Source organism: Grus americana, chromosome 3 (genome assembly GCF_028858705.1).
Source record: "Grus americana isolate bGruAme1 chromosome 3, bGruAme1.mat, whole genome shotgun sequence".
NCBI classification, from domain to species: Eukaryota; Metazoa; Chordata; class Aves; order Gruiformes; family Gruidae; genus Grus; species Grus americana.
Window position 1 is genome coordinate 975,894 of NC_072854.1, and position 24,067 is coordinate 999,960.

The following is a 24,067-nucleotide window of genomic DNA, read 5'->3' on the forward strand; positions in this document are numbered from 1 at the left end:
TGCTCCCTCCGTGAGGTGTGTGGGTGCTCCCTAGCCTGCAGCGGAATAGGAGTCCTGAGTCATTTTGAGTAACTTTGGAGACTGCAAGGAAACTCCTCTGTAAGTTTGTATCACAAACGATTACAGTCATCTTTTTTTGGCAAGCATTTATTTCAGGTCTGACCAGTGCAGTAGTAGCCTTTAGTTAAAATGAATGGGAATCTGCAGCATGGTCTAACGTAACTGAGAAGTGTTGTCTGTCGTCTGTGTGCAGTGGGTACCCGATGTTATTTACAACTAACTTTGTTTCGCAGCAGTTTGTAAGGAGTTATCTTAGGCTAATAGCAGTCAGATTGCCTGGCTCCATGTATTCATGGTGAGAGATGCCCGTTTGCTGCCTCTGTTCTCCAGCCACATCTGGTGGTGCTGTTTGATTACACTGCTTGGTTTTGGAAAGCAACTTACAAGCTCCTTGCTGTGTTAGGATACCCAGGTTGGTTTCTGCAGAGAAACTCAAGTTACCTTGAGGGCAGAACAATAACTCAGTTCTTGACTGATGGTTGCTACCTGGTACAGTTTTCTTCTTTTGTTTTTTCCCCTCAGCTAACCAGAACAGGCAGGTTCAGAAACATCTTGTTAGTTTTTGAAAAAAATTCTATTAATCTAATAATTATTAAATTTATTATTTTTTTTTTATCTACGTGCCTCATTTTTGCTTTGTCTTACAGCAGTGTTTGCTTGTAGTGGGTAAAGTTCCTTTAGCTTTTGGAGTCGCCTGCAGTAAAGTTGGTGCACTTGCAGGTTTTGGTGTGAGGTCAAGAAAAATGAGGCAAAAGGAAAAGTCTTGCTGAAGAGCATAGCTTGCTCCACCAACGGTGTCAAGCTGTTGTCTTAGCTGTTTTTATTGAAATGAAGATAATAAAGTGAACTTGAGACACGTAAGTAACTTGCCCCAGTTTTTGTAAGGGGAGGAACTGGCACTGGGGTTGCAGCTGTAACTACTAACCAGAACTTGAATGTCTGTGTAGAGCTTTGCTTCTGGCAGTGCAGCTCCTTCCTTTCACCCCACTCTTCCCCAGCTCCCCACCCGCAGCTGGCGAACACAGCACAGGCAAGCACTGGGGTAAAACTCGAGGTACCGAGAGATACCCTGGTCCCGAGACCTCCGTGGCCCGAGCTGATTGTGCATCCTGTGGTAGGCTGGCCTGGTGGTGGGTGATCCGTGACCCAGTGCGGCTCTCCGGGAGAGCCACGAAAGAGGTCAGTGGGGCTGGGATACTAAGGGGGCCCTGAGGACTTGGTGATTTTTGCAGAGCTTGCATTCGGTCACCTTTCCAAAGCAAGAGGGGAGCTGTTTGTTTTACGTGCAAGTTTGTGGTAGACAATACTATTTTTTTCTACAAAGAATTCATTGCCGTGTGTAAGTGTGGAAAAGATCCAGGCTCACATATATACATAGAAGTACTAATACATTTACAAGTATGTACATATAGGAGACTGGACACATATGTGGTGTATGTATGTGTACACGTACACAAAAGAAAATCAGCAGATAAGCATGCATGTGAAGTGAGCTCTCTCCTGGAAGAGGAAGACTAGCTGTCTTATTTACTATCTTGTTTACGCATGAGATTAAATGTATTTGAAAGCTGGACAGGAGAGTGGATTCAGTACTGTAAAACCAAGAGGTGCGGAGTTGCCATGGTAACTGTGCATCCTCCTACAAAAACATGCGCCAAATTAGTATTGCCCACAACAGAGCACTGCATGTTTGCATCTCATTGACTCTAAAGCATCGATAGGCTTCTCCTTGTTTTGATTCGATCGCTTCTTTCTTGTTGTTGGTCACGCTGCCTTTCCCTCTTCCCAAGTAGCTGACCATGCTACACGTGATCAGGGCTAAAGACAAGGAAAAGTTCAAATGCAATGTAATCCCTTGGCCTGATGAATAAATGTCTTGTTAAAGAAAGTAGTTATGACCTAAAGTATCAGTTCCTTACCTGGATCTACAGTTTCTCAGTACTGCTTAAGAGCAGCCAAGTAGTCCAGGTTTTTGTTTCCTCATTGTCTTGGTCTCTCTGATAATCTCACTCACACTTGCTTTATTGAGCAAGAGTTCTGAGACTTTGTCTAGTGACTCCTTTTATTGTTTTATTGCAATTTTATGCAAGAAAGAAGACTTCACAAAGAATTAATAGACACAGAGATCCACCTGTAAGAGAAGTCCATGTGAGATCTAAGCTGTAAGCAATATGGGAGGATAATGTAGGTTCCAGCTCCTTTTAGACACCAGTTATTAAGAGTTTTCTCTCCTCTGTAGTTGAATGCCTTGCTTTTTGCCAAAGGTAGCGAATCTGTACTTGAGAAATAATTGCCATGATTGTAGAGGCTTGTCCCAGCTAGCCTAAAGCTTCCTGTTCCTTACCACATCAGCTGAATTTTGCACTCTCCGATAAAACTTGTGCTCTCACTGAAGCTTTTGCCAAAGGATGAGGCTATGAAGAGCTCGAGTTTCTCTTCCAGAACTGTCTGGATGGTGATTGGTGTGCAGACTTGCGAAGTATTTCTAAACACTCTCAAAAAGTTGTGAGTCTTGCAAGTGGCATACTGTGGTGGATGCCTGTTCCTTTCCTAGCTCTGCAGGACAAGCGAGAGGAGACATCCCGGGAGCATCTTTAAGTTTGTCAACTAGAGATTAATTGCTTTTTTAAGAAGTCACTGCAGTATCAAAGAGAGTTCAATTTAAGCTTTGCTGAGAAGCAAGTTTGGGTTTTTTTGTTTGTTTTTTTTATAAGATGAGGAGTTAAGGTTCTTTAAAACAGATTCATATATGTTTGTGTAATCCATGTGTCCCTTGCACAGGTTTCTGTAGAGCTGGAATCAAGTGGTGCCAGGGTGCCTAAACACTAAATGATCACCTGGCCCGGGGTTTGCTATGGCTCCTCTGAAATAAACTCTTCTGCCTGAATCTTGTGCTTTGAACACCTTTCACCCCAAGTGCAAAGCATTGTCCCGGCAAAGTCCCAGATCCTGGTCCTGTGTATGACACCTGGAAAACCCAGAGTTGAGACTTTGTTCTGTGCCAAAGGTTTGCAGAAGGGAGAGAAACTTTAGAAAGCTAATTCATATAAAGCCTCTGAAAAATAGTGTTTGTACTTAAAATGTTGAGTGTGGTTGGGAATGTTGTATATTCATACTGGGTAGGTATGAAAACCTTGTAGAATAAATATTTTGAAAGACCCAAGTAGTAACTGAGATCACTAAGAGCTTAATTAAAACCAGAACTCTCATCTCTTGCCTGATACGCTTGTGTTGGGCTTTCTTTGGAAGGAGAAAGTATATTTGCATCCGAAGCTTTCTTGCAAAATATTTGATCTTAACTATTTCACTGATAACAAATGTCAGTGCCTGCGTGTTCTTAGTGAAACAACATTCTGAAGTATTAAAGCTTGTTTGCAAGACTTGGGTTGATTTTGGAGAGTTTATAATATATAATACTTGATATATTTGGAAAGGTTGTTACTGGGAGGGCTTGAGGAAGCACCTTTTTATTAGTGTTATACTCTAGACATTAATAAACTTTCTAAAGCAGTATCCAGCTTAGGAGTTTGCTTTAGAAGTCATCTTCTGCATTAAGATGTTAAGCTTAAGAAAGACTTTATAGTAAATCTGTCTTGGGAATGGTGGCAACTCAGGATCAAACAGTTCTGTGTAAAAAGACTAAACAAAGGTCTCTGCCCCAAAGTTAATTCTGTATTTTTAAAAGCTTCCAGGTGTAGTTATTGCTGTACTTTCCTGCTGTTGGTAAGTTTTCTTTTCTTGCATTTTTGCTTTTTAAATAAAAACATTTTAGGGCAGTTTTAGGCCCTACTGTAAGCTGTAAACATACCTGAAGGATACAGATTTTCTGTACCTCTCTGATGCTGTTCTTGTGCTACCAAGGTACGTTACAGTCTGTACTCTACATTAACGTGCCATACCTCATGAGGCTGCGTTCCTTCTGCCTTTGTGAATTTTGTTACTTCAAAGAAAGATAGCAGAGCGATTTCTTTCTGCCTGGTCAGTCTCTTGCTTTACTTACGCTGGAATTTCTAAAAAGCAAGGCAGTAAAGATAAGGTTTATATCCTTTTGTGGTTGTTAAAGCGCTTGCAAGAGCTCCACCTTGCTTTAGTTGTTTGCAGTGGGTTGTGGAGTGCTTGGGTGCCCCTGCAGACCCCTGGAGAAAGTGCTGAAGCCCAGGCTGGGAACCTCTGCCTTCCTCGGGGTCGCTGACCGCTGGCAGGGATGCAGGTGGAAGGGGCCATGCAGGTGGAAGGGGCCATCCAGATGGCTCCCGGTGCTCTTTGGAAAACTGGAATGTGACCTGAGTTCTGCTGTGTTAATTTGAGTGTTGATAGCTGCAGTTTAAGTGCACTGTCGAGAAAAATACTTGCTGTTGCCAGGGCCTGTAGCACGGAGGTGGGCAGCTTGAAGACATGAGAGTTGAGTATGAAATTGTGCACGCTTGCTTTTCTTTCCTGAGTTGAAAATACATAGTGCTGTTAAAGTACGTTTGCAAAGCAATTACTGACAACTGAAATGCAAAACGTGCTTATTTATCTGCTGCTTATGGTCTACAGTGGATGGTGCTTTGATGTGCAGGTTGACTGTCAGGCTCCTGGCGCTGCGGCGTTGCTCCTCTCTTGCCCTACATTCCGCTCCCTACCGCCCAGCGCCCTCACCGAGCTGAATGCTGTCTTTGTTTGGAAAGAATGCAAACAAAATTCGTGCTGTCTGAAAAGGGCTAGCTCATCATTTGTAGCTCTAAAATGGACTGGAAAATAACTTTTTCTCCCTCCCTCTTGTACTGATGGCATTCTGTCTTTCATTTTTCGAGAACAGTTGGTTTGTGATTTAGCAACAGAAAGGTGATCTTTACAAAACCTTGGCAGGGGCTTGAGAAAGTGTAAAGTGATATATAACTGTTTGGATGCAGCGATTATGGATTTAAGCAGGCTGTTCTGCTGACGCAAGTCCTGGGGTCTTCATTAATGTATTTCATCGGAGAGCAATGGAAACGCAAATAGTTCTGTGTTCGCTAGACATTCGGATATTTAAAGCGAAACAAATACAGTCGAAATGCTTTGTCGGGACTGGTTGACAATAACCTCTGCTGATACAGGGATGGAGGAGCTTGGCTTCAGTGGCACGATGCACAAGTCTGACCGTCCAGCTTCGGAAACTGCTCGTGGCCTGCGTGGTTACAGCGACTAGGCAGAAGTGACTTCCAATATTTGTGTAAGGGCAGATCCTGTTTGCACATACCATCAGATCAACTAATGGTACTTCTTAAGCCATGGTACTTGAAGACCAGTAACCTAAAGAATCTATAAGTAGCTTTTTTTAAAGCCCTGAGTTCAATTTTTGGTCAGACGTGGCCCCATATATTGCTATAAGCAACCAGTGCAAGACTTGAAATTGGAAGGAAACCCAGAAATGAGCCAGAAACCTGTGGTGTTCCGCCTCTAAGGAGACTTCTTTGTTAAACTGTGTGAGCTATACTGAAGTGTAACAAGCATTTCCAATTTTTTATTTGAAAGTATGGAGTTACATTAAGTGTTTAATAGGCTGGCAGTATACTTCCAGGTTTTTCTGTGAATTCCAGTTTGCCCTATTGAAGTTGATGAATATCTTATCGACACTTAATGAGGGAGTAATTTCATGCCCATCTTTAATTCATTAGTTTGTCATTATTCTCCTGTGATAGTAATGTGTCCGTTCTGCACACCATTCAATTTTTATACCCTTTACCCTCTTAAACTCTCCTGAACTTCATATTGCTGGAAACTCCCCGTACCTGTAATCTCTGCTCTCCGAAGCCTTTGTGTTTGTGCCGGCACAATGTTGTTGGCGACTTCTTTGGAAAGACCTAGAACTGAATGGGCATTACAGTGATGCAGAAGTCTAGTTTTTCCAGCCTGTTAAAACTACTTTGAAAGTATTTAGAGGCAAATAGTCATTGCTATTTATAACAATCTTTCTGTTACGAAGGCTGAACTAGTATTATATTGTAATTGGAATGGCAGCAGAGTATAACACAGGATTAGAGATTTATTTTATCCCCAAATACTAGAGTTAGCTAAATCCCTCTCAGTGCAGAGAAGAGTTAACTTCCTTGGCTGGGTTAATAGCTTACTTTATCTTAATGCATGAAAAGTGGCTGTTAAACATCCTGCTTTATCTGGGCAGAACCTAAAAGTAAGTGTCACTGTGTGAAATACTTTTATTTATGACCTTTTAGTAAATGCTGTGTTCATTTGTTTGATAGCGTTGCTGAGGAGCACTACATCATAGCAAACAACTGGGTTAAATGCTACAAAACATAGTGATAGTTAGGTGTATTTGGGATAGTTTCGTATGTTGGCTATTAATCATTCAGCGGGTTTATTCTTCAAACCACATATGTATTATACTAGCTATATTGATTCATAAGTTTAACTTGAGTGATGAAGTACTGCTTTGGCTAACTGGAAAAAAATAATGGAGCACAGACCTGAAACAGGTCTGAAGGTCGCAAGCTGACGTCCTAGAATGAGTGGACAACCTCGGCCTTTACTCACTGTACTGCTTTGAATCCTTGGAAATGGGGAATTTTGTCACTTTACGCTCCAGTTCATGTTTATGAAATACTTGGTAACTGTAAGGGGCTATGTGAGGAGCTGCATTTGGTATTCATTTAAGGGTTATTCTCCATTTCCCTTTTTTGGCTGCGTATGTGGTAAGTGGCCATCTAGCAAGTGCCAACCCCGTTTCTCCCCCTGCACAACACAGGCCTGAGGGGACGAGGATTCTCCCCCTCACATCTAATGTTGTGTAGCCTTTCCCAGAGAAGCTCTGGTATCCTGATCTTTATGTAAAAAATTTACTAATTTAATATTTCAATTTTAAAATGAAGTAGTGCGTGCAGTATATGGAACTGAAAGGAGTTGGACGTGGTAGAGTTTAAAGCAGACTTCCCATGTAGACTTCTTACATAATAGTGTTTCATAAATTCTATTTAATCTCACTTGGTATAAAATGACCTTGTAGATTTAGGAGGGAAGTTTGTGATTGCAGCTGCTGCCTCTTAAAAAGTCTAAATATAAACAGATTTTTGGAAAGCATGAAAAATTATCAGCGGTGTTTCTCTGATTGGAATTGAAAGTCAGTGCTCTGGCATCTAATTAGTGTCGGAGCATTTAGAGAAGATGTCTTGTAGTGTTCCTGCTCCACTGGATGTAGTCTGTGGTAATAATTCTTGTGGACAACTGGAATGATAGACTCACAGAATCATTTTGTTTGGAAAAGCCCTTTAAGATCACTGAGTCCAACCATTAACCTCACCCTGCCAAGCCCACCACTAACCCATGTCCCCAAGCACCACATCTCCACGTCTTTTCAATCCCTCCAGGGATGGGGACTCCACCACTTCCCTGGGCAGCCTGTCCCAGGGCTTGACAAACCTTTGGGGGAAGACATTTCTCCTCATCTCCAACCTCCCCTCAGCCTCCTGTTCTCCGGGCTCAACAACCCCAGTTTCCCTCAGCCGCTCCTCATCAGACCTCCTATCAACTGGGACCTCCCTGGTCAGCCAGGGCTGCTGATAAATGATGGAAAGTGGCTTGGTGAGCACTTCTGCCAGGTCCCTCAGCACCCTTGGGTGGATCCCATCCATCCCCATAGACCTGTGTGTTCAAGTGGTGTAGCAGGACGCTAACCATTTCCCCTTGGATTATGGGGGCTTCATTCTGCTCCCTGTCTTTGTCTTCCAACTCAGGCGGCTGGGTATCCGGAAAACAACTGGTCTTACTGCTAAAAACTGAGGCAAAGGCGGCATTAAGGACCTCAGCCTTTATCCTCATCCTTTGTCCCTGTGTTTCCCCCCACAAGCAGTAAAGGAAGGAGATTCTCCTTAGCTCCTCTTTTGTTGCTAATGTATTTCTGGAACCATTTTTTACTGTCTTTTACAGCAGTAGCCAGATTAAGTTCTAGCTGGGCTTTGGCCCTTCTAATTTTCTCCCTGCCTCATGACCTCTTTCTAGTCCTCCTGAGTTGCCTGCCCCTTCTTTTCTTCAATTTTGGGAAGAACAGGTTGAAACAAGACATGGTCCTCGAGCCTCTTGTGCTATGGAGGAGCTGGTGGGGGGGTCCTCATCCTGGTTTGTCTTGCATGGCATCGATTTTGGTCTGAGCCCATCTCTTCTAGGGAAGAGTGATTAGTTTGTACCCATTGCACAAATGAGGTTTCACCAAGGCCTTTTACAACGGTGTTCGTGTTTCCCTGCCTCGGATGGAAATTTCTCACCAGATGCCTGCATGACTATTCGCTTATTCTAGGGTTGCCTCTCCTTTGGATTATGGTTACTCCCTGAAAGTAAAATGGTAATCTGTCAGCCTTTTGTCTTTCTTCTTTGTCATGTGAAAGCAGCTCCTGGTTCACAGAAGAAATTCTTAGGTAACAGGCAAGTAATGTTGCATTTTGTACTGCTGACACCCATCCCTTGTTTTTACTCTGTCTTTGAGATTATCAGTTTCTTATTTCAATCATTCTTTGTACAATGCCTCTCGCTTTTGTAAGCAGTAGACTTCAGATAGGACAATCTATTGCACCAGAATTAATCATAAACAGTATTAAATACTGGTTTCAGCATTGGTCTCAGCTAAGGATCTGTCTTCAGTTTGATAGTTTCTTCTTTCCTAAGTCTTCTCAGGACAGGTCTGCTTCATCTCCTCTTCAGTCAGTCCTTGCAAATCCCATAGTTAACTAACTTCGTGGCAATACCATTTCAGCTTTTGCCACAAATTAGCATGTGAATTATTTGGTATTAGTTGGTATTAAAAGTAAATCCTTACTCATGCTCTGTCAAGATGTTTTCTGCATATTCTCTGAGTTTTGAGAGTCGTGGTTACACACTTCTGTCAAGTGGTGACTTTGCTTGTACCACCTTGGAGGCTGGACCAGGGGATGGACCTGGACGAAGAGACGTGGTGGTTGGGTGCCAACCCAACCTTTGCCTTTTACTGCTGGTTGAAAGCTTCGTGTTGCTTAAACCGTTCTGCTTACGTTATCGAAGTTTGAGGTTGACTGACTGTAAACCACACGCATTTGTGTTTAACTCGAGACAGTTCAGGGCTTCTGCTGCTTGTTTCAACGGTGTAAAAAGCAAGAGGGCTATTTTTAACAGTCTGGAGTCTTGTCACATGCTCTGGTGTAGGCTCTCGTGCTGACTGACTGCCTTGAGTTACGGTAAATGGGTAACAAGCATTAAGAGTTCTGTAGTTCTTGTTATTCTTCCAGCTAGGTTACTTGAACAAGATGAATGGAAAGGTCAATCTTGGGAGAAAAAGGAGCAGGTTTTTTGAGAGGTTTCTGAATTGGTGGTACCACAAGGATTAGGTGTAAAAGTAAATGAAAAATTGCAATATTTCACATAATTTTTCAGCATATGCAAATCATTGTGGTTTAATCATTTGGGGGGTGTGCCTTTTTAAAAAACAAGGAGAGCTTGCTATTTTGTTTAGGGTGTTTATACGCAAACTTCTTTTTGGAAGTTCTACAGAAAAACTGCAAAATCCTGATATTGTTCTTTTGTAAAAACAAGCAAGAAACTTAAAAGCTTTTGCAAGCCAAATCATCTGAACAGTGTTACCCGAAGGTGTCTGTTGACTGATCGTAGACCTTTGAGGCCCTGTTTGTGTTGGTCATTGTCCTGGTTTCAGCTGGGAGAGAGTTAATTTCCTTCCTAGCAGCGGGTATAGTGCTGCGGTTTGGATTTAGGATGGGAATAACGTCGGTAACACGCTGATGGTTTAGCTGTTGCTCAGTAAGGCTTGTGCTAAGTCAAGGACTTGTCAGCTTCCCGTGCCCTGCCAGGGAGGAGGTGCCCAAGAAGCTGGGAGGGGACATGGTGTCACTTGTTTTATATATTCTTTTATCATCATTATTATTGTTATTATTTTCTCTTCCTTTGCTGTCCTATTAAACTGTTTTTATCTCAACCCACAAATCCTACTTTTCACCCCGATTCTCTCCCCCATCTCACTGTGGGGGGGGAGAGCGAGTGGCTGCGTGGGGTTTGGCTGCCTGCTGGGTTAAACCACCGCAGTCATCGTGCTCCTCTTGCATTCCAGCTTACTTGGACATCCTTGGTTTACCTGACGATCCAGTAAAAGCAGAAAGCTGTTCTTCTGTCTGCAGCAATTCTGAGTTGATGTGGGATTGGTTTTTTTGGTAAATAAATACTAATGACTTATTTATGTGTTTGTTTATTTTAGGGATAGACTTCAAGATTAAAACTGTTGAATTACAAGGAAAGAAGATCAAGCTACAGATATGGTGAGTAATATACCCGAGAAGCTACGTCCTTCTGGATGGCTTCTTTCAGAAGCAGGTTTTCATGAGAAGAGTTTACTCTTTCTGAGATTACATTCAGGTGTCTCATTTTGTAACCGCTTTGTATTTTCAGTAGCAGTAAAGCCCCATGTATTCACCTAAATTTTTAAGAAATGGGGAAGAGATCTGTGTGTTGCGTTTATAGCCGCTGTTACTGACTGCTGCCTTGGGCAGGCTGTTGGCAGATCTGTTGGGGACGACAGAACCCTTGCAGTCTGTGATTTAGTGGGAAATGTTGTAGAACTGGAATTTTTAAATGAGGAGTTGCCTCGAATCTGTGACTATAAATTGACTGATAGCCTTGCTTTGTGTCAGCAGGGAAGTGCAATCCATGCCTGCACTTAGGTTTTTCCACAGTAAACTGCGGACAGTTTCTCAGCTGGCTGAAAACACGACTGCTTTTCTGTTGGAAAGCCTAACATGAGGCAAAACTTAACTTTTAGCTTGCTGTGCATGTTTTACTGGAGATTTTTCTTCTTTTTAAGTAGCTCTGTAACAAGTCAGATCAGGAAATCTAATGGCTTCTCCTAGCCTGTATTTTTGTTTATACTCCTCCTCAACCGAGTACACATATTGCTAGTGCATTCTCCAGCTTTACTGAGAGTTCAGAACTTGAATTTGCCCATTTTGTCCCCCACTAGTGAAAATCTTTTATGGCTTGATAATGATTATGCTTGTAGATGCAGGTGGATGAGTTCCAGTTAGAAGGAAGCACTGATCTTCCTCTGGCTGAATTATTATCTTTCCTAACAAATGTGTTCCGAATCCTTCGTATTACCATTGCTCTGAGCGTCCACCATGTCTCGGTTGTTTCTCATATCCCCGTCCTACAAGCAGAAGTCGGCCAATTTAGTTATTTTGGGTTGTGCCCTGCAAGCCCCTGTGCTGTGTGAGTTCACCAGACTGTTAACATTCCGATTTCCAACCCAGATCAAACCGTAACTTCTATCAATTGTTTTGTCATATTTTTTACCCCAGCAGGGTAAGTGCTGTGAATTACCGTGGGATAGAAAGGGAGAACAAAGCATTGGGATGACTTGAAGGAACTGTTAGATTAAACTTAGGAAAAAGTCATTGTGAAATGTAAAAACTGAAAATCTGGAATGCAGAGGATGTTTAATACATATATAGACAGAAGCAAGCCATAAGGAAGCTGTACGCCTTGTGGGTTTTAGCGGCTGAGGGACATGAAGATGGGTTTGGGTGAGCTGAGTTTTATGAAGTTGCAACTTTTAAACGTTGCAAAGTCAGGAGGTCATTGTCTGGATCTGCTTCTTGTTCCTGCCAGTTTAAAATTTCACATTTGAAATGAAACTTGGAAAGCAGAAAATGAAGTCCCTGTGGCATGCACTTTTGATGGAAAATAATAATAAAATTTTAAAAAGGCTTTGTAGTTTCCAGCTTTTCCTGTACAAGTTTTGCCCAGCAGTGGTTTGGTGGCTAGAACAGTAGTGTCTTTTGGTGAAGATCTTTTGTGCAATGCATCTATATTTAACCACTGCTTCCTGTATTTAAACTCACCCTGTACTTCCAGGAGTTGTGTAACATATTTCCAGAATTCCACCTCACTCCCACTGCAGCAGTTTATAAGCAAAGGATGCATTTAGTGGAACGTTTCCTTTGTAAACCTAAGGCTGTTATTGTAGCTTTTCTTGCATCCAAAGTATGGGTCATGCCCATAGGGTAACAGAGCTAAAAATTCAGCTATGGAGAGCATAATATCGTACACTGCAGGAACACAGACAGAATCACTTTGAAATGGAAACTGAAAGGCTTGGGCATCCTGTAATTCACTAAACTTATTAGCATACTGCAGCAATTGAAAAACTAGATGGGATTTTTCCGATACAGTGAGTGTAATAATTTCCAGTGGTCAGGGAAGTAAGTGTCACAGTCTAACGTAATACACAGTTTTGACGCCCTAGAAGAAAGGGGCAAATAGGATGATCAGAGGGATGTAATAGCTATTTTAGGAAGAACAACTGGAAAGATTAGGATTCTTCAGCATGTCAGAGAAGTGACCAAAGTGCATTTTTAAAAATCATGAGTATACTGGAAAAGGCAGGCAGAGATTGATGTAACTCACTGACTTTTCCAGTACCAGAGCATTAGTTCTGGCACAAGGCTGAAAGGTGGAACGGGCACAACACCAGGAAATGAAGCTAAGCTGTGAAACTCCTCATCACAAGATGTTGTGGTAGCTGCAGATGTATGCAGCTTCGCAAGGGAATTCACGAAAGAACAGTCTGTTTTGGACTGTTAAATACACAGATGTGATCTCTGGCTCCAGAAGTCCTTGAACTACCCAGAAAATACATAGTGGTAGCAGACACGGAGGAGAAGGAAGGACTCTCTGAGCTCAAGGACTGTGGAAATGAAAGTTGCTGGAAATCCACCAGCAGGAGTGGGAGACTCTGGGAGAAGCTCTGGTTCAGTGTAATGGGGATGAAATAGAGAAAGGGGAATGTGGAGGGGGGGGAGAAACCCCTTGATTGGCCAGGTATTTTGGAACAGAACTTGACAAATAAGTGGATCCGGATGCATCCTGTTCTGCTGTTGCAGAAGAACTTATCCCAGGAGCCCTCTTTCCAGTGATTCAAGAATATTCTGTGAAGATTGGTTGCAGAAAGTACAGCCACTTTTTGGTGTCTCTGTTCACAGACTCTGTGGTCTGGGGAGACAACTAGGAACTGAGAGAGAAAATCTGGAAGTGGTTTGACAGGTGGTTGATATCGGGAGAGTGAATCCAAAACAGAAACCCCAAACACCGTGATGCTGACTGTGGAATCTGGAGGGATGGGGTAGGGCAGAAAGCTGCTCAAGAAATAACTGCAGTATTTAGGAATAGCTTTCTAGGGATTATAAACAGAGTGGGGTTATGTGAGCAGTGGGTGAGTGATTAGCCTTTTCAAGAGGTCCATATTTGCTTTTCTAAGAGTAGTAAGTAAACCCAAGTTTCTTTAAACAGCCACATGGTGTATACATGACAAGTCTTAAGCTGACGGTAAGGAGTAACCAAAATGCATGGGTAGAGCTGTACGAAGAGTTTGTTTTGTAGGGGTGCATGGGAACTAACAATTGTTGATTCCTCCCCTGTGAATTTTCCATTTACCAGATTTCGTGCAGGTTGCTTTCCTGGCAGCCTGGCAGTGTGTACTGTCACGCCAGAACAAGGATCTCTGATAGACTGAGGTGAATGACTGTAGGTACGTGTTAGCAAAGCGCTTGATTCTTCTTGTGCCTGGGACAGCCTTGTTTGCAGAGCTGCTGCACAGGAGTGTCTGCGCAGGCTTGTAGCAGTGCAGTGACTTGCAGCGTCAAGGCCAGAGAGTTGAGATCGAAAAGGCTAGATCCTGAAGAGCTTCCAGAGCTGGGTAAGACAGCGACTTGTTTCTTTTCAGTGATGTATGAAACAATCACACTTGAGTGTGTTGTATTAATATGGAAGCAGTATGATGACAAAATTGCTTGTGTAGTAAACTGAAAAACACTGAACTCAGAGGTTCAAAGACATCTAATTTTTTTCCTACTTAGCTGCTACTCTGATCCTCCTGTCTTTACATAAAACTTGTATGTCAGCCTATTTTCCTACAGTCTTGTTGACCGATTCCAAATTTTAGAAACAGCCTTATTTTTTTTTTTTTTTTTTAGTATACAGCTCTTAGCTGTGTAGAAGACCATAAAGAAACTTTTTTCTAGCAGTGCATCTTTGGGAATGCTTTTACGTGGCTAGAAAAGTGTCCTCAGAATTTTGTTTTATTCAGCAATGAGCTCGTTGCAAAAATAATCATCTGACCTGGAAGACCTGTCCAGGTGAAAGAAGTGTGCAGCAACCGGAATAGTTCCACGTGTGGCAATTCCCTGTTATATGCAAGTTCTTGCATTTGCTAAGTAGGGTGGTGAACAGCCAAAGCTGCAGACAGCACCAGTGACTGGTGTATGTCCAGTCTCATTAATTTTTGCAATTACCCTAGGAAGATGTAAAAGTTAACTCTTGCTGCTGAGAGCTTTTGAGACTGTTCACTGTGTGCATAGCTCAGGGTGGAAGAGACTCTTTTGGCGCATCAGTCTGACTTCCTGTAAAACAGTTGGATACTTCACTCATTACAGATTTTTTTTTTTTCCTGGCTGAATATCATTCAGAAAAGCTGAAATTTGCCGGTCACGAAGTCTCTCACAGATACTCCTTCGTGAAGGAAAGTCTTCAACCCAGTCACTGAAGCTCCCAGAGTGTGCCTGATGGCAGCAGTACAGTTTCTTCGATGCAGTACTCTACTGCGTAGTTTTACAAATATAAGAAGAAAGTGGGACAGTAATAAAATTCTTAGGATTATTTTGCTAAGAATTATTTAGTTTAATATGTTGAAGACCTTTATTTTGAGCTATGTGGACTGGAAGGATCTTCACAGATCATCAGATGTAATCTCTTCTTGTTGCGTCCGTGTAAATCTTTCATAAACAAATCATAGTACATTTTAAGGTTTCTTTAGTCTCTGCTAGGTCAACCGGAAAGCTGTCCCAGAAATTCCTTTCTCTGTTGGTTAAACCTCTGACATGATACAGCTTATGCATACTTTAATGTTGGCATGAGAATAATTTCAGTAGATTTTTCACTTTCCTTGTGCTTCTCCTTTCCCTAGTCCCACAGGACGACCTTCTTTGTCTTCATTTTGCAGCTAAACAAGCCAAGTTCGGTTTCCTCTTGTGCAGCCTCGTTTTCCTTGGCTACCTTAATAGTCTTTGTCTACATTAGCTTCCACAAATGTTTTTGCCTACATCAAGGATTTATTGCACACCCACAGCTTTGGAGCATATTCTTACATCCTGGAGGTTTGAACAAAAGAGTGGAAAGCTAGGGCAGTAAATAAGACATTGCGATCTCCGATTGTCTTGTGCCGTTTGCTCAGGGTGGATTCATCAGTCGTAGGCAGTTTGAAAACCATAACTCATTTCCTCTGTTTGCTTCAGTCAGTTCTCTAATCTCGCATCCATTAAGAGTTATCTCTGAATAATGAATGGAGAATCCATTAAGAGGGGAAAGGGCAAATACAGTACTTATTTTAAAAAAAAAAAAAAAAAAAGAAACACTCCAGGTTCTTTGCTTTTTCCCTCCCCAGCTTTCTTTTCATCCATTAGCTTAGCTTCAGTTGCCAGAAAAAGCACTGGAGGAGTTAACTAAGCAAGTTAGTTGTAGATGCATAGGACATGACGAGCAATGAGTAACAACTAAGTGTTGCCGATGCCAAGTTGTGTAAAATCAATCTGAATTCTTACTGTGATGGCCTCGGGCCTTGTCAGGAGGGGAGAAATCGCAGGTGCCATACGTCTTGATGTTCTTGGTAAGGCTTTTCTGACACTGTCCTGCTTGATATAAGCAATTTAGGGGGAAGTGAGTCAGGGGAAGGGGCTATCAAGTGGATCCAAAATTCATGGCGAGAGAAAATAAACGATGCATGAGTAAGGGTTCTGTTGAGATATTTTGCAGGAGTCTGTCCTGTGTTTCATGATAGGCACTGTTTTCTTTAATGGTTGGGATAAGGGAATAGAGAGTATGGTTATTGTATTTAAGCTAAGCAGGAAAAGATGAAGTTGCAAAGTATAAATTGTGTAGAGGACTGGATTATAATTCAGATTGCATTGGAGATATGTCATTGGAAAAAGTCCTGTGAAATTCATTGGACACGAATGCACAGTTACAAGTTCAGTATGTGTCATCCGTTATGCAAATGTCAGAAAAGTCATCTGCTTCATCATGAAGGAAGGGAGTGGGATTTATAAACAGGCATGCCCAGGTCTTCTAGAAAATATTCCCGTGTGAGGCTGGGAAGACTTAGCTGGAGTAGTGTCCTGGTTTTTGCTTAGACACGGGCAAATGGGAGGGATTCCAGAGTAATGAGTGAGGCTGCGTATCTTAGACCTTTGGCCAGTGAGTAAGGTCTAAAGAAGTTGAGGTGGCTGGGGAAAATTCAGGGAAGGTGCAAGAGCTGTGTTTGTGTATGTAAAAAATAATCGTAGAAAGAAGGGGAATCAACTCCTCTCGTTACCTATCAAAGGTAACACAAGGATTGATGGCCTTAATTTGCACTAAGGAAAACCGAAGTGTGCCATGAGAAGAAACTTCCAAATGGGGCAGAGAGGAAATGAGAGAGGAGGATTCAAGCCAGCAATCATCAGATGTCTCCAGCAGAACATCAGGCATCTTTCAGGAATAATGTGGGTATTCCTCAACATTTTGAGGAGCCAGGGCATGGACTAGATTGCCTCTCGAGGCTACTGCCCATGAGCCAGACCTCTGTGCAGCACGGCCTGCTAGAACATCTCTGAACAAAGTGGTGTTTGGGTTTAGGACCTGCCCCTGTTCCTCCTCCGCTCTTTGCCCTCTTCCTGATGTTTGTCATCTCCTGGGAGGAGATAAAAGATGAGGAGCAATCAGCCTCTCCAGCAGCTATTGTGTGTGCTAAAACAGTGGTCTGGGGTCTGATAAGACTCTTTGAGAAGGAACTTTGTAGATCATTTCCCTGCGTCTCAGAACTGTTCCTCTATGGCATCTTCGGATTTCGAGGCTTTTCATTTACTCTCCATTTGCCAACTGATACTTGGCCAGAAATCTGACGTGTGCTTCAAACAAATTGATTTGGCAACAGCAGTCAGCATTTGTTGGTTCAACCGTAGGTGACAGGGCGGTGGGGAGAGCCGAGTTTTCGTGGGACTTCGTGCCCAGTGGTGTCCACGTTCTGCCAAGGCATTTGCTGTGACCTCAGGAACAGTTGAGAGGGAAATGAATTGAACTAGATCAACTGCAGTCCATGATCTTTTCTGAGGTTACTGGTTTGTGAGCAAGGAAATGTGGGTCTGTAGGTCACAGGGGAAACCCTGTGCCTTTCTGAAGGCAGTTAGGGAATGTGTCATCTCAATTTAGACCAGTTTAAATTTGGAGACGCCTTTGATTCTACCTTGTCATAGAGTCATCGAGTTGCAGAATGGTTTGGGTGGGAAGGGACCGTTAAAGCTCATCTAGTCCAACCCCCTGCCATGAGGCTTTGGGCAGCCTGGTCTAGTGGACGGTGTCCCTGCCCGTGGTAGGGGTGTTGGAACTAGATGATCTTTGAGGTCCCTTCCAGCCCAAACCAGTCTGTGATTCTGTCTTCAACTAGATCAGGTTCCCCAAAGCCCAGTCCAACCTGACCTTGGATGTTTCCAGGGATGGGGCATCTACCACCTCTCTGGGCAACCTGTGCCAGTGTTTCACCACCCTCAGTGTAATAAATATCTTCTATATATCCAGTCTGAATCTCCCCTCTTTTATTCTAAACCCATTACCCCCTGTCCTATCGCTACAGGTCATAGAATCATAGAATGGTTTGGGTTGGAAGGGACCTGCTAAAAGTCTGTCCCCATGTTTCTTATAACCCCCGCTTGAAGTATTGAAAGGTGGCAGTAAGGTCTCCCCACAGCCTTCTCCAGGCTGAACCAGCCCAACTCTCTCAGCCTGAGGTCTCCAGAGCAGAGGTGCTCCAGCCCTCGGATCATCTCCATGGCCTCCTCTGGCCTGGCTCCAGCAGCTCCATGTCCTCCTTATGTGAATAGTGTCATTGAAAACATGTAATCTGTTAGGTTTGTCCTCTGAAAAACACTGTAGAATAGGCAGTGAACTCCTAATTCTCAACTTAATGGCATGCAGGTTTGTTTGACCAAATCTCATGCATTCCATCAGAGATCTCAGAATGAGGTGAGAAAACACATACTGTCATTAATCTTGCATGATCAATTTTCAGCATATTGCTAATAGAAATCAACAATGTAATGTTACAGTGCATCTCCTAGATTTATTTTTCAAATGCTTTAAAATTTCAGGAATATGAATTTGTATTTGTAATTTCAGGAATACGAAGTTGTATGAATTTGTAAGATCATGTTAAGGCTTTATAAAATTGATCTGAAAACAAAATTTTTCTGAGTTTTAAGTCTGAGTTCAAGAAAATGTTGAGTGATCATCTTTGCGGCTGCTGAGCAGCTGCTGAAAGGGAAAGGGATGATCTTGGGCATTGTGGTAGCCTTGACTGGATAGTTGGGCCAGGTCATTGCTGTTCCAGACTCTGCTGGCTTTGACAGCGGCACTGCTAAAACCTACAATATTTTGGGAACTTCCTACAGAAACTTGAGTACTGCGTCAGCTGGGGTTGGGCGGTGTCTAATCGGGCTGGTCAGTGGTTATGGTATGTAACTTAAAAATGGTAGGTGGAGTTTTAAAGCAGCTTATTTTTAGGTTCATTTGGGAAGAACTGGTCAGTAACAGGGGAGAGTGTCTGGGACAGCGATGTTTCTGGGGTTGTTCAGACACTCCCACTGCTGGAGCTCACAGTCCTGTTGAAGCGTTGGTAGAGCATTTCTTGCTCCTGTTTTCATCCTGTTTGCTACTGGGTTCCACTGGGGCTCAGAAGTCTTTGAGACGCTTCCCCAACACATGAGACTTAAAAATAAAAGTTTCTTCTTTTGGGTGCAAGTTTCAAGTGGTGAATAAAATTACAAAGTTTAAAATTACCAAAATTCTACCATGACTTGATACTGGGTTGATTTATTGTGGCAGTACATCAGAAGACCTACTGCAGCTTACCACTTTGCTGTTCAACAGATAGCTTCGTCTTCTGCCACTGTAGTCGTGTAAGCCCAGTTAAGCATTCCAGTGTCTTTTGTCTCTCTGTCACAGTTGACTCTGAAATGTGTTTTTGAAAAAACAATACCCTTAAAAGTAAAATCCAAAAGGGAAACTTCAAACCTGGAGTTTATGTACCCTCTTGAGCCTGGCTCACTGAAGCTTGCCCTTGTTCTCGGAGTGTTCAGCTGCATCTGGGAAGGAGTCGGCCTTCCTTGAAGCTGCTGCACATTGGACTGTGTCCTTCCCCTCTTTGAAAACTTTGCACATCCCTCCGTAGTGGTGCAGTACAGCATGTACGGGGCCATGCACACTTGTCTAATATATATATGTCTGATATCTATAATAGATACGCCATGCTGGTTTCTTTAGAGCTTGCCTCTAATGTGTGCTCGTGTGTGTTTTCTGCAGGGACACAGCAGGACAGGAGCGATTTCACACCATCACCACCTCCTATTACAGAGGTGCCATGGGGATCATGCTAGTATATGACATCACCAATGCCAAGAGCTTTGAAAACATCAGCAAGTGGCTCAGAAACATAGATGAGGTGAGTGATGTTTGTAATACTCTGGAATTGAGCTGTTTGTTGTGACTGGTAGAGCACATGATGAGTCCCACAGAACTCAGGTTCTGGATTGCAGCTTCTTTTTTGGGGAGGCCTTAGAGCCCCTTCCAGTCCCTGCAGGGGCTCCAGGAAAGCTGGAGAGGGGCTGGTGCCAAGGGCAGGGAGTGACAGGCCAAGGGGCATGGCCTGAAGCTGCAGGAGGGGAGATGGAGATGGGATGTGAGGCAGAAATCCTTCCCTGTGAGGGTGCTGAGGCCCTGGCACAGGGTGCCCAGAGAAGCTGGGGCTGCCCCTGGCTCCCTGGCAGTGTTCAAGGCCAGGTTGGATGGGGCTTTGGGCAAGCTGGGCTAGTGGAGGGTGTCCCTGCCCATGGCAGGGGTGGCACTGGGTGGGCTGGGAGGTCCCTGCCCACCCAAACCAGTTGGGGATTCTACCCTGGCAGAAGGTGTAGTGTGTAAATTATCGCAGGGGTTTGGGTCCCTGTGTCCTGTGTTCCCTCCCTCAACTCCCCCCTCAGCAGTGGCATGAAGGATTGCAATGCTACACGGGGGCTAGTGGTGTCCTAAAATGTCAAATTTGTCCATGAGCAAACTTTGTTTCTGTGCTGGAGAATACTTAGAGTTAAGGAATACTTCTTCCAGTAACTGGGAGTTGCGGTTTTCAGGAGGAGCTGCCACCATGAGGTGGTGCGCAGAGGGGCAGTGCGAAGCCATAAGCTGTAGAGTAGCTACAGAATCTGTCGCTGCTAGTACTAACCTGTTGTATAAGGATGACTCTGTAAATCTTCAGAGATAATTAAATATTATCACCTCTGCTCCCTCAAAACTGGAGTCAGGAAATATTTGCAAATTTATCATGACTGTTGCAGGTATATGGCAAACTGCTGCTGTTGAATGTTAGCAAACTGCTCAAACCCGCACGGCTGACTTTTGTCCTTGTTAGAGGAGTACACTGAACATGGAGGCTGGTAAAATTTCAAGCAAGGTCAAGCGAAGCAGAAGAAACTGATGTGGAAACATTCAGTGCCCAGATCCCCAAGAGTTTGTTCTCCAGGAGCTCTGAGATGTTAGAGTGCAGCACAGCTGCTGGTTCTTGCTTTTGTTATGCTGTTCCCAAATGGAATTAATGTTTGGATTTTCCAGCTTCGCTGTTTTCCTAGAAAGCATGAAGATGGCCCTGTAGAACTGAGCGTCAGCAGATGGGTGCTGTCAGGCATTGCTAGGTGAAGCATTGAGGCTGGTGACGGGTTCTTACAGAGCAAAAATGTGCTATTGAGCCTTTCATTTCCTAGCACAAGAAATGGGAAACTACACTGCTTATGGAAAGGTACACATTTTGGGGGGTACAGAGGTAGTGGTGGGGAATTAAGAGACTTAGCAGCGAGCTGAATGTAAACTTGAAGCCAAGACCTTTAGATTCTGCAGTTGCTTTATTAAAAAAAAAAAAAATAGTAGTATCCAGGAAGTTGAGTAATGGATGTCATTCATACCATTGCATCTGAGAAGTGAATGGTTTTGCTGATCTCATGTTTTTAAATCTGTGTCACAAACTTCTGCAGCTGATTTCAGGTGCATTGTGAAGGCTGCATGGTCACTGCAGTTTTATGAGGGATGTTTGACACCTTAGTGAGCTGCTTCTGTAATAAAAAAAGCTTCCTAATAGAGTGTGTTTGGCAGAAATGATGGATGAAGTCATCCTCTGAGGTACCAGATGCAGTGCTGGGGCTTCTCACTAAAATGAGTAGAGGACTATCGCAAATGATAGTTGTGAATGAAGTAACTAAGTGCCTTGGTTTCACAAGGAGTTAATATTGCCAAGAATATTCTCTCAAGGAGGAGAATTTTCAATAAGCAAGCTGAATTGTTATCCTGTGCAAGCAGGCTCTTCCACAGGATACTTAAGCCTTGATTTAGAAATAGCCAGGAAACTAGAGTTGTTACGCCTTGGTCCTTGCTAAATACGTAATTATTTGCAGTTCACACATTCTGCAGAGGTGTGCTATGCCATGCACTTTTGCTTTGGGCTAGCAGGAATTAGTCGAGTTGCTCAAGTGCCCAGTTTTGTACATTGGGGCTGGCTATATTTGAAAGAAGTCTGTTGCTGTGTAAGCAGTTTTGTGTGTGCGCGTGCATGAAAAGTCAACATTTTCAGTGTCTTATTCTATGCAGTATCTTAATCTACCTTTACCGTCTGGTTGCTCTTCCTCCTTGTGACCTGAAGGAAAAAACTGGGGGTGATTCTCCTGAGGAATGTGAAATGGGTTGTTACTGTAAGCAGGAGTACTGGGTACGTGGGTCTCTTGCCTCTGTAGTACTATTAGTAATGCTACCGTAAAGTAGTATTAAGACTGTTGGAGTGAAAGTAAATTCAGATTAGACTTTCCAAGAAGCTTCTCATGGCAGGTTTCAAATTGCTTCAGTTATCCACTTAAGTGATGCTTTGTGCTGTGGCTGCTGAAACTTGTCTGCTAGTCTGGTGGATATCTTTGGCATGTTCTTCCTTTACTATGATGGATATTGGCAGCACTTCAATAACTGAACAGCCAAGGGATTTTTTGCTCATTCAACATTCCTTGAGAAAGCACTGGCACTCGCTTTTCCTTGCAAAGGTGATTCCCTGCTATGTGGTCCTGCTTTTCTTCGGATCCTGAGCGTTAGCATGGCACTCGCTTCAGTTTTCCCTTTGCGATGTCCTGGTTTGCGTGTGGTTGCTGTGTAGCCTGCGTGCCATTTCACTGTGCGAGCTTTTCAACTTCTGTGAAGCACTCTAGCAGATAGAGCTAAAGCACAGAGCCGACATGCAGTCTTGCTGTGATGATTGCAACATCAGAGGAACAGCATGATGCTAGAGCGCTGTAATTTCCCTTTGTTAGTTAACTTGCTAACTCTAAAAAAATTACAGGCAAAAGGTGTTTTTTGCTAACTTCCTGGTTATTTGGCTTTGCAGTGGTTGAAAGCGTAGTTGCAATTGTTAAGGAGACTTACCTGTCTACAATAAAACTATGCAAAGGACCCTTTAAACACCAAAAAAGTAGTAGTGTCAGCTGGAGCCACTGCAGTGCATGAAGCTTGATTGTTGGCAGCTGTAGACGTGGGCTTGTTCTTACCCTGTAATGCTTTGTAGCATCATTTCTGTAACGTGCTTATCTATCACACCTAAAACCTGACACCTCTAAGTGCCAGGCAGGAAGTTGATTCATTTCCCACATCACTGAATGCAAACTAACAAAGATTTGGTAGGCTAGTGACATTAACTAGAAGGATCTGCGTTGCAGAACAGCACTTAGTTGCTTTCAGAAAGGAAGAATTCACACTTAAACTACAGAAATAAAAAGGAAGGGGGAAAATAACTGGGGTTAGGGTGGTGATAGAGCTGTGTCAATCCCGTAGCTGTTGTCTCATTCCACTTCTAGGGTATGTGAGCAATTCAGTCTAAAGGCACTGTCTGATGAATGGTTTCTAGCAGTCTTTGTTAGGACTCGGGAAAGTGCAGGACACCTAGACCTGAAAATGTGAGTCTGGACTTCAGCCAGCCTGGAAATACAAAGCAAAGTAAATACTGCTTCTTGGGGGAGATGTGTGAACCTGTCTCTTGTCTCGTTGCAGCATGCCAATGAAGATGTGGAGAGGATGCTGTTAGGAAACAAGTGTGACATGGAAGATAAAAGAGTTGTCCCTAAAGCAAAAGGCGAACAGGTAAGTGTTGGACAAAAACTTGCTTGTCAAAGTAAGCAAACCAGCGCCAAGACTTCCCACCATCTCCAGGTGGTTGGGTGCCACAGGGGGATGTGCCAGGGAACGAGCAGGGCAGCTGGATTTACTAAGGGTTTGTAAGGCTAGGGAATGTGTTCTCAGAAGCTGCGTTGCAAAGGACTGCAGTGAATGGAACGGGTTCAGCTGCAGTTTCTGCTTGCTTTGATAACGAAAATTTTTCAGGCATCCTTTAAGTTACCTTACAAGCCTGTCACGTGATAAGTATCTGTCGTCCTGTGTTCAGATGTTCACTTGTGATTTAATACACTTCAGTTGCTCATTCTGAGTCATTAAGTTCCAAAACTTCTTTTGTGGCACTTGGTCTAGCTAGTACTTCTGATGCCTGCTACGGCTGCAAGAATATTATGTGCTCATAAATGTGCTAATCCTGAGGTTACAGCAGCACCAATTGAATAGCTTTGCAGTAACGCTAACACCCTCTTTCTTTTTTGGTTTAGATTGCTAGGGAGCATGGTATTAGGTTTTTCGAAACTAGTGCAAAAGCAAATATAAACATTGAGAAGGCATTCCTCACATTAGCAGAAGACATTCTTCGAAAGGTAGGTGCTTACAGTTTTCCTTTGGAAAAAAAAAAAAAATCCTAAAATCTCCGCTCCTATTGCTTTTGATGTTTACCTGAATTGTTGCAGCTTTTGACTTTGTGCTAAGACAAACGAGTCCCCGAAGGAGGATTATTGTACAG

The 24,067-nt window shown here is 43.1% G+C and overlaps 1 protein-coding gene across 1 annotated transcript in view; it reads left to right on the top strand.

The window, feature by feature from the left end:
- The window catches only part of RAB10 (RAB10, member RAS oncogene family), a 44,652-nt gene that overhangs the window by 17,984 nt on the left and 2,601 nt on the right, over positions 1 to 24,067 (top strand). The window contains exons 2-5 of the mRNA XM_054820343.1: positions 10,274 to 10,334; positions 19,456 to 19,594; positions 23,218 to 23,307; positions 23,823 to 23,924. Of these exons, the coding sequence (XP_054676318.1) occupies positions 10,274 to 10,334; positions 19,456 to 19,594; positions 23,218 to 23,307; positions 23,823 to 23,924 (392 nt within the window). The remainder of the gene's footprint in view (positions 1 to 10,273; positions 10,335 to 19,455; positions 19,595 to 23,217; positions 23,308 to 23,822; positions 23,925 to 24,067) is intronic.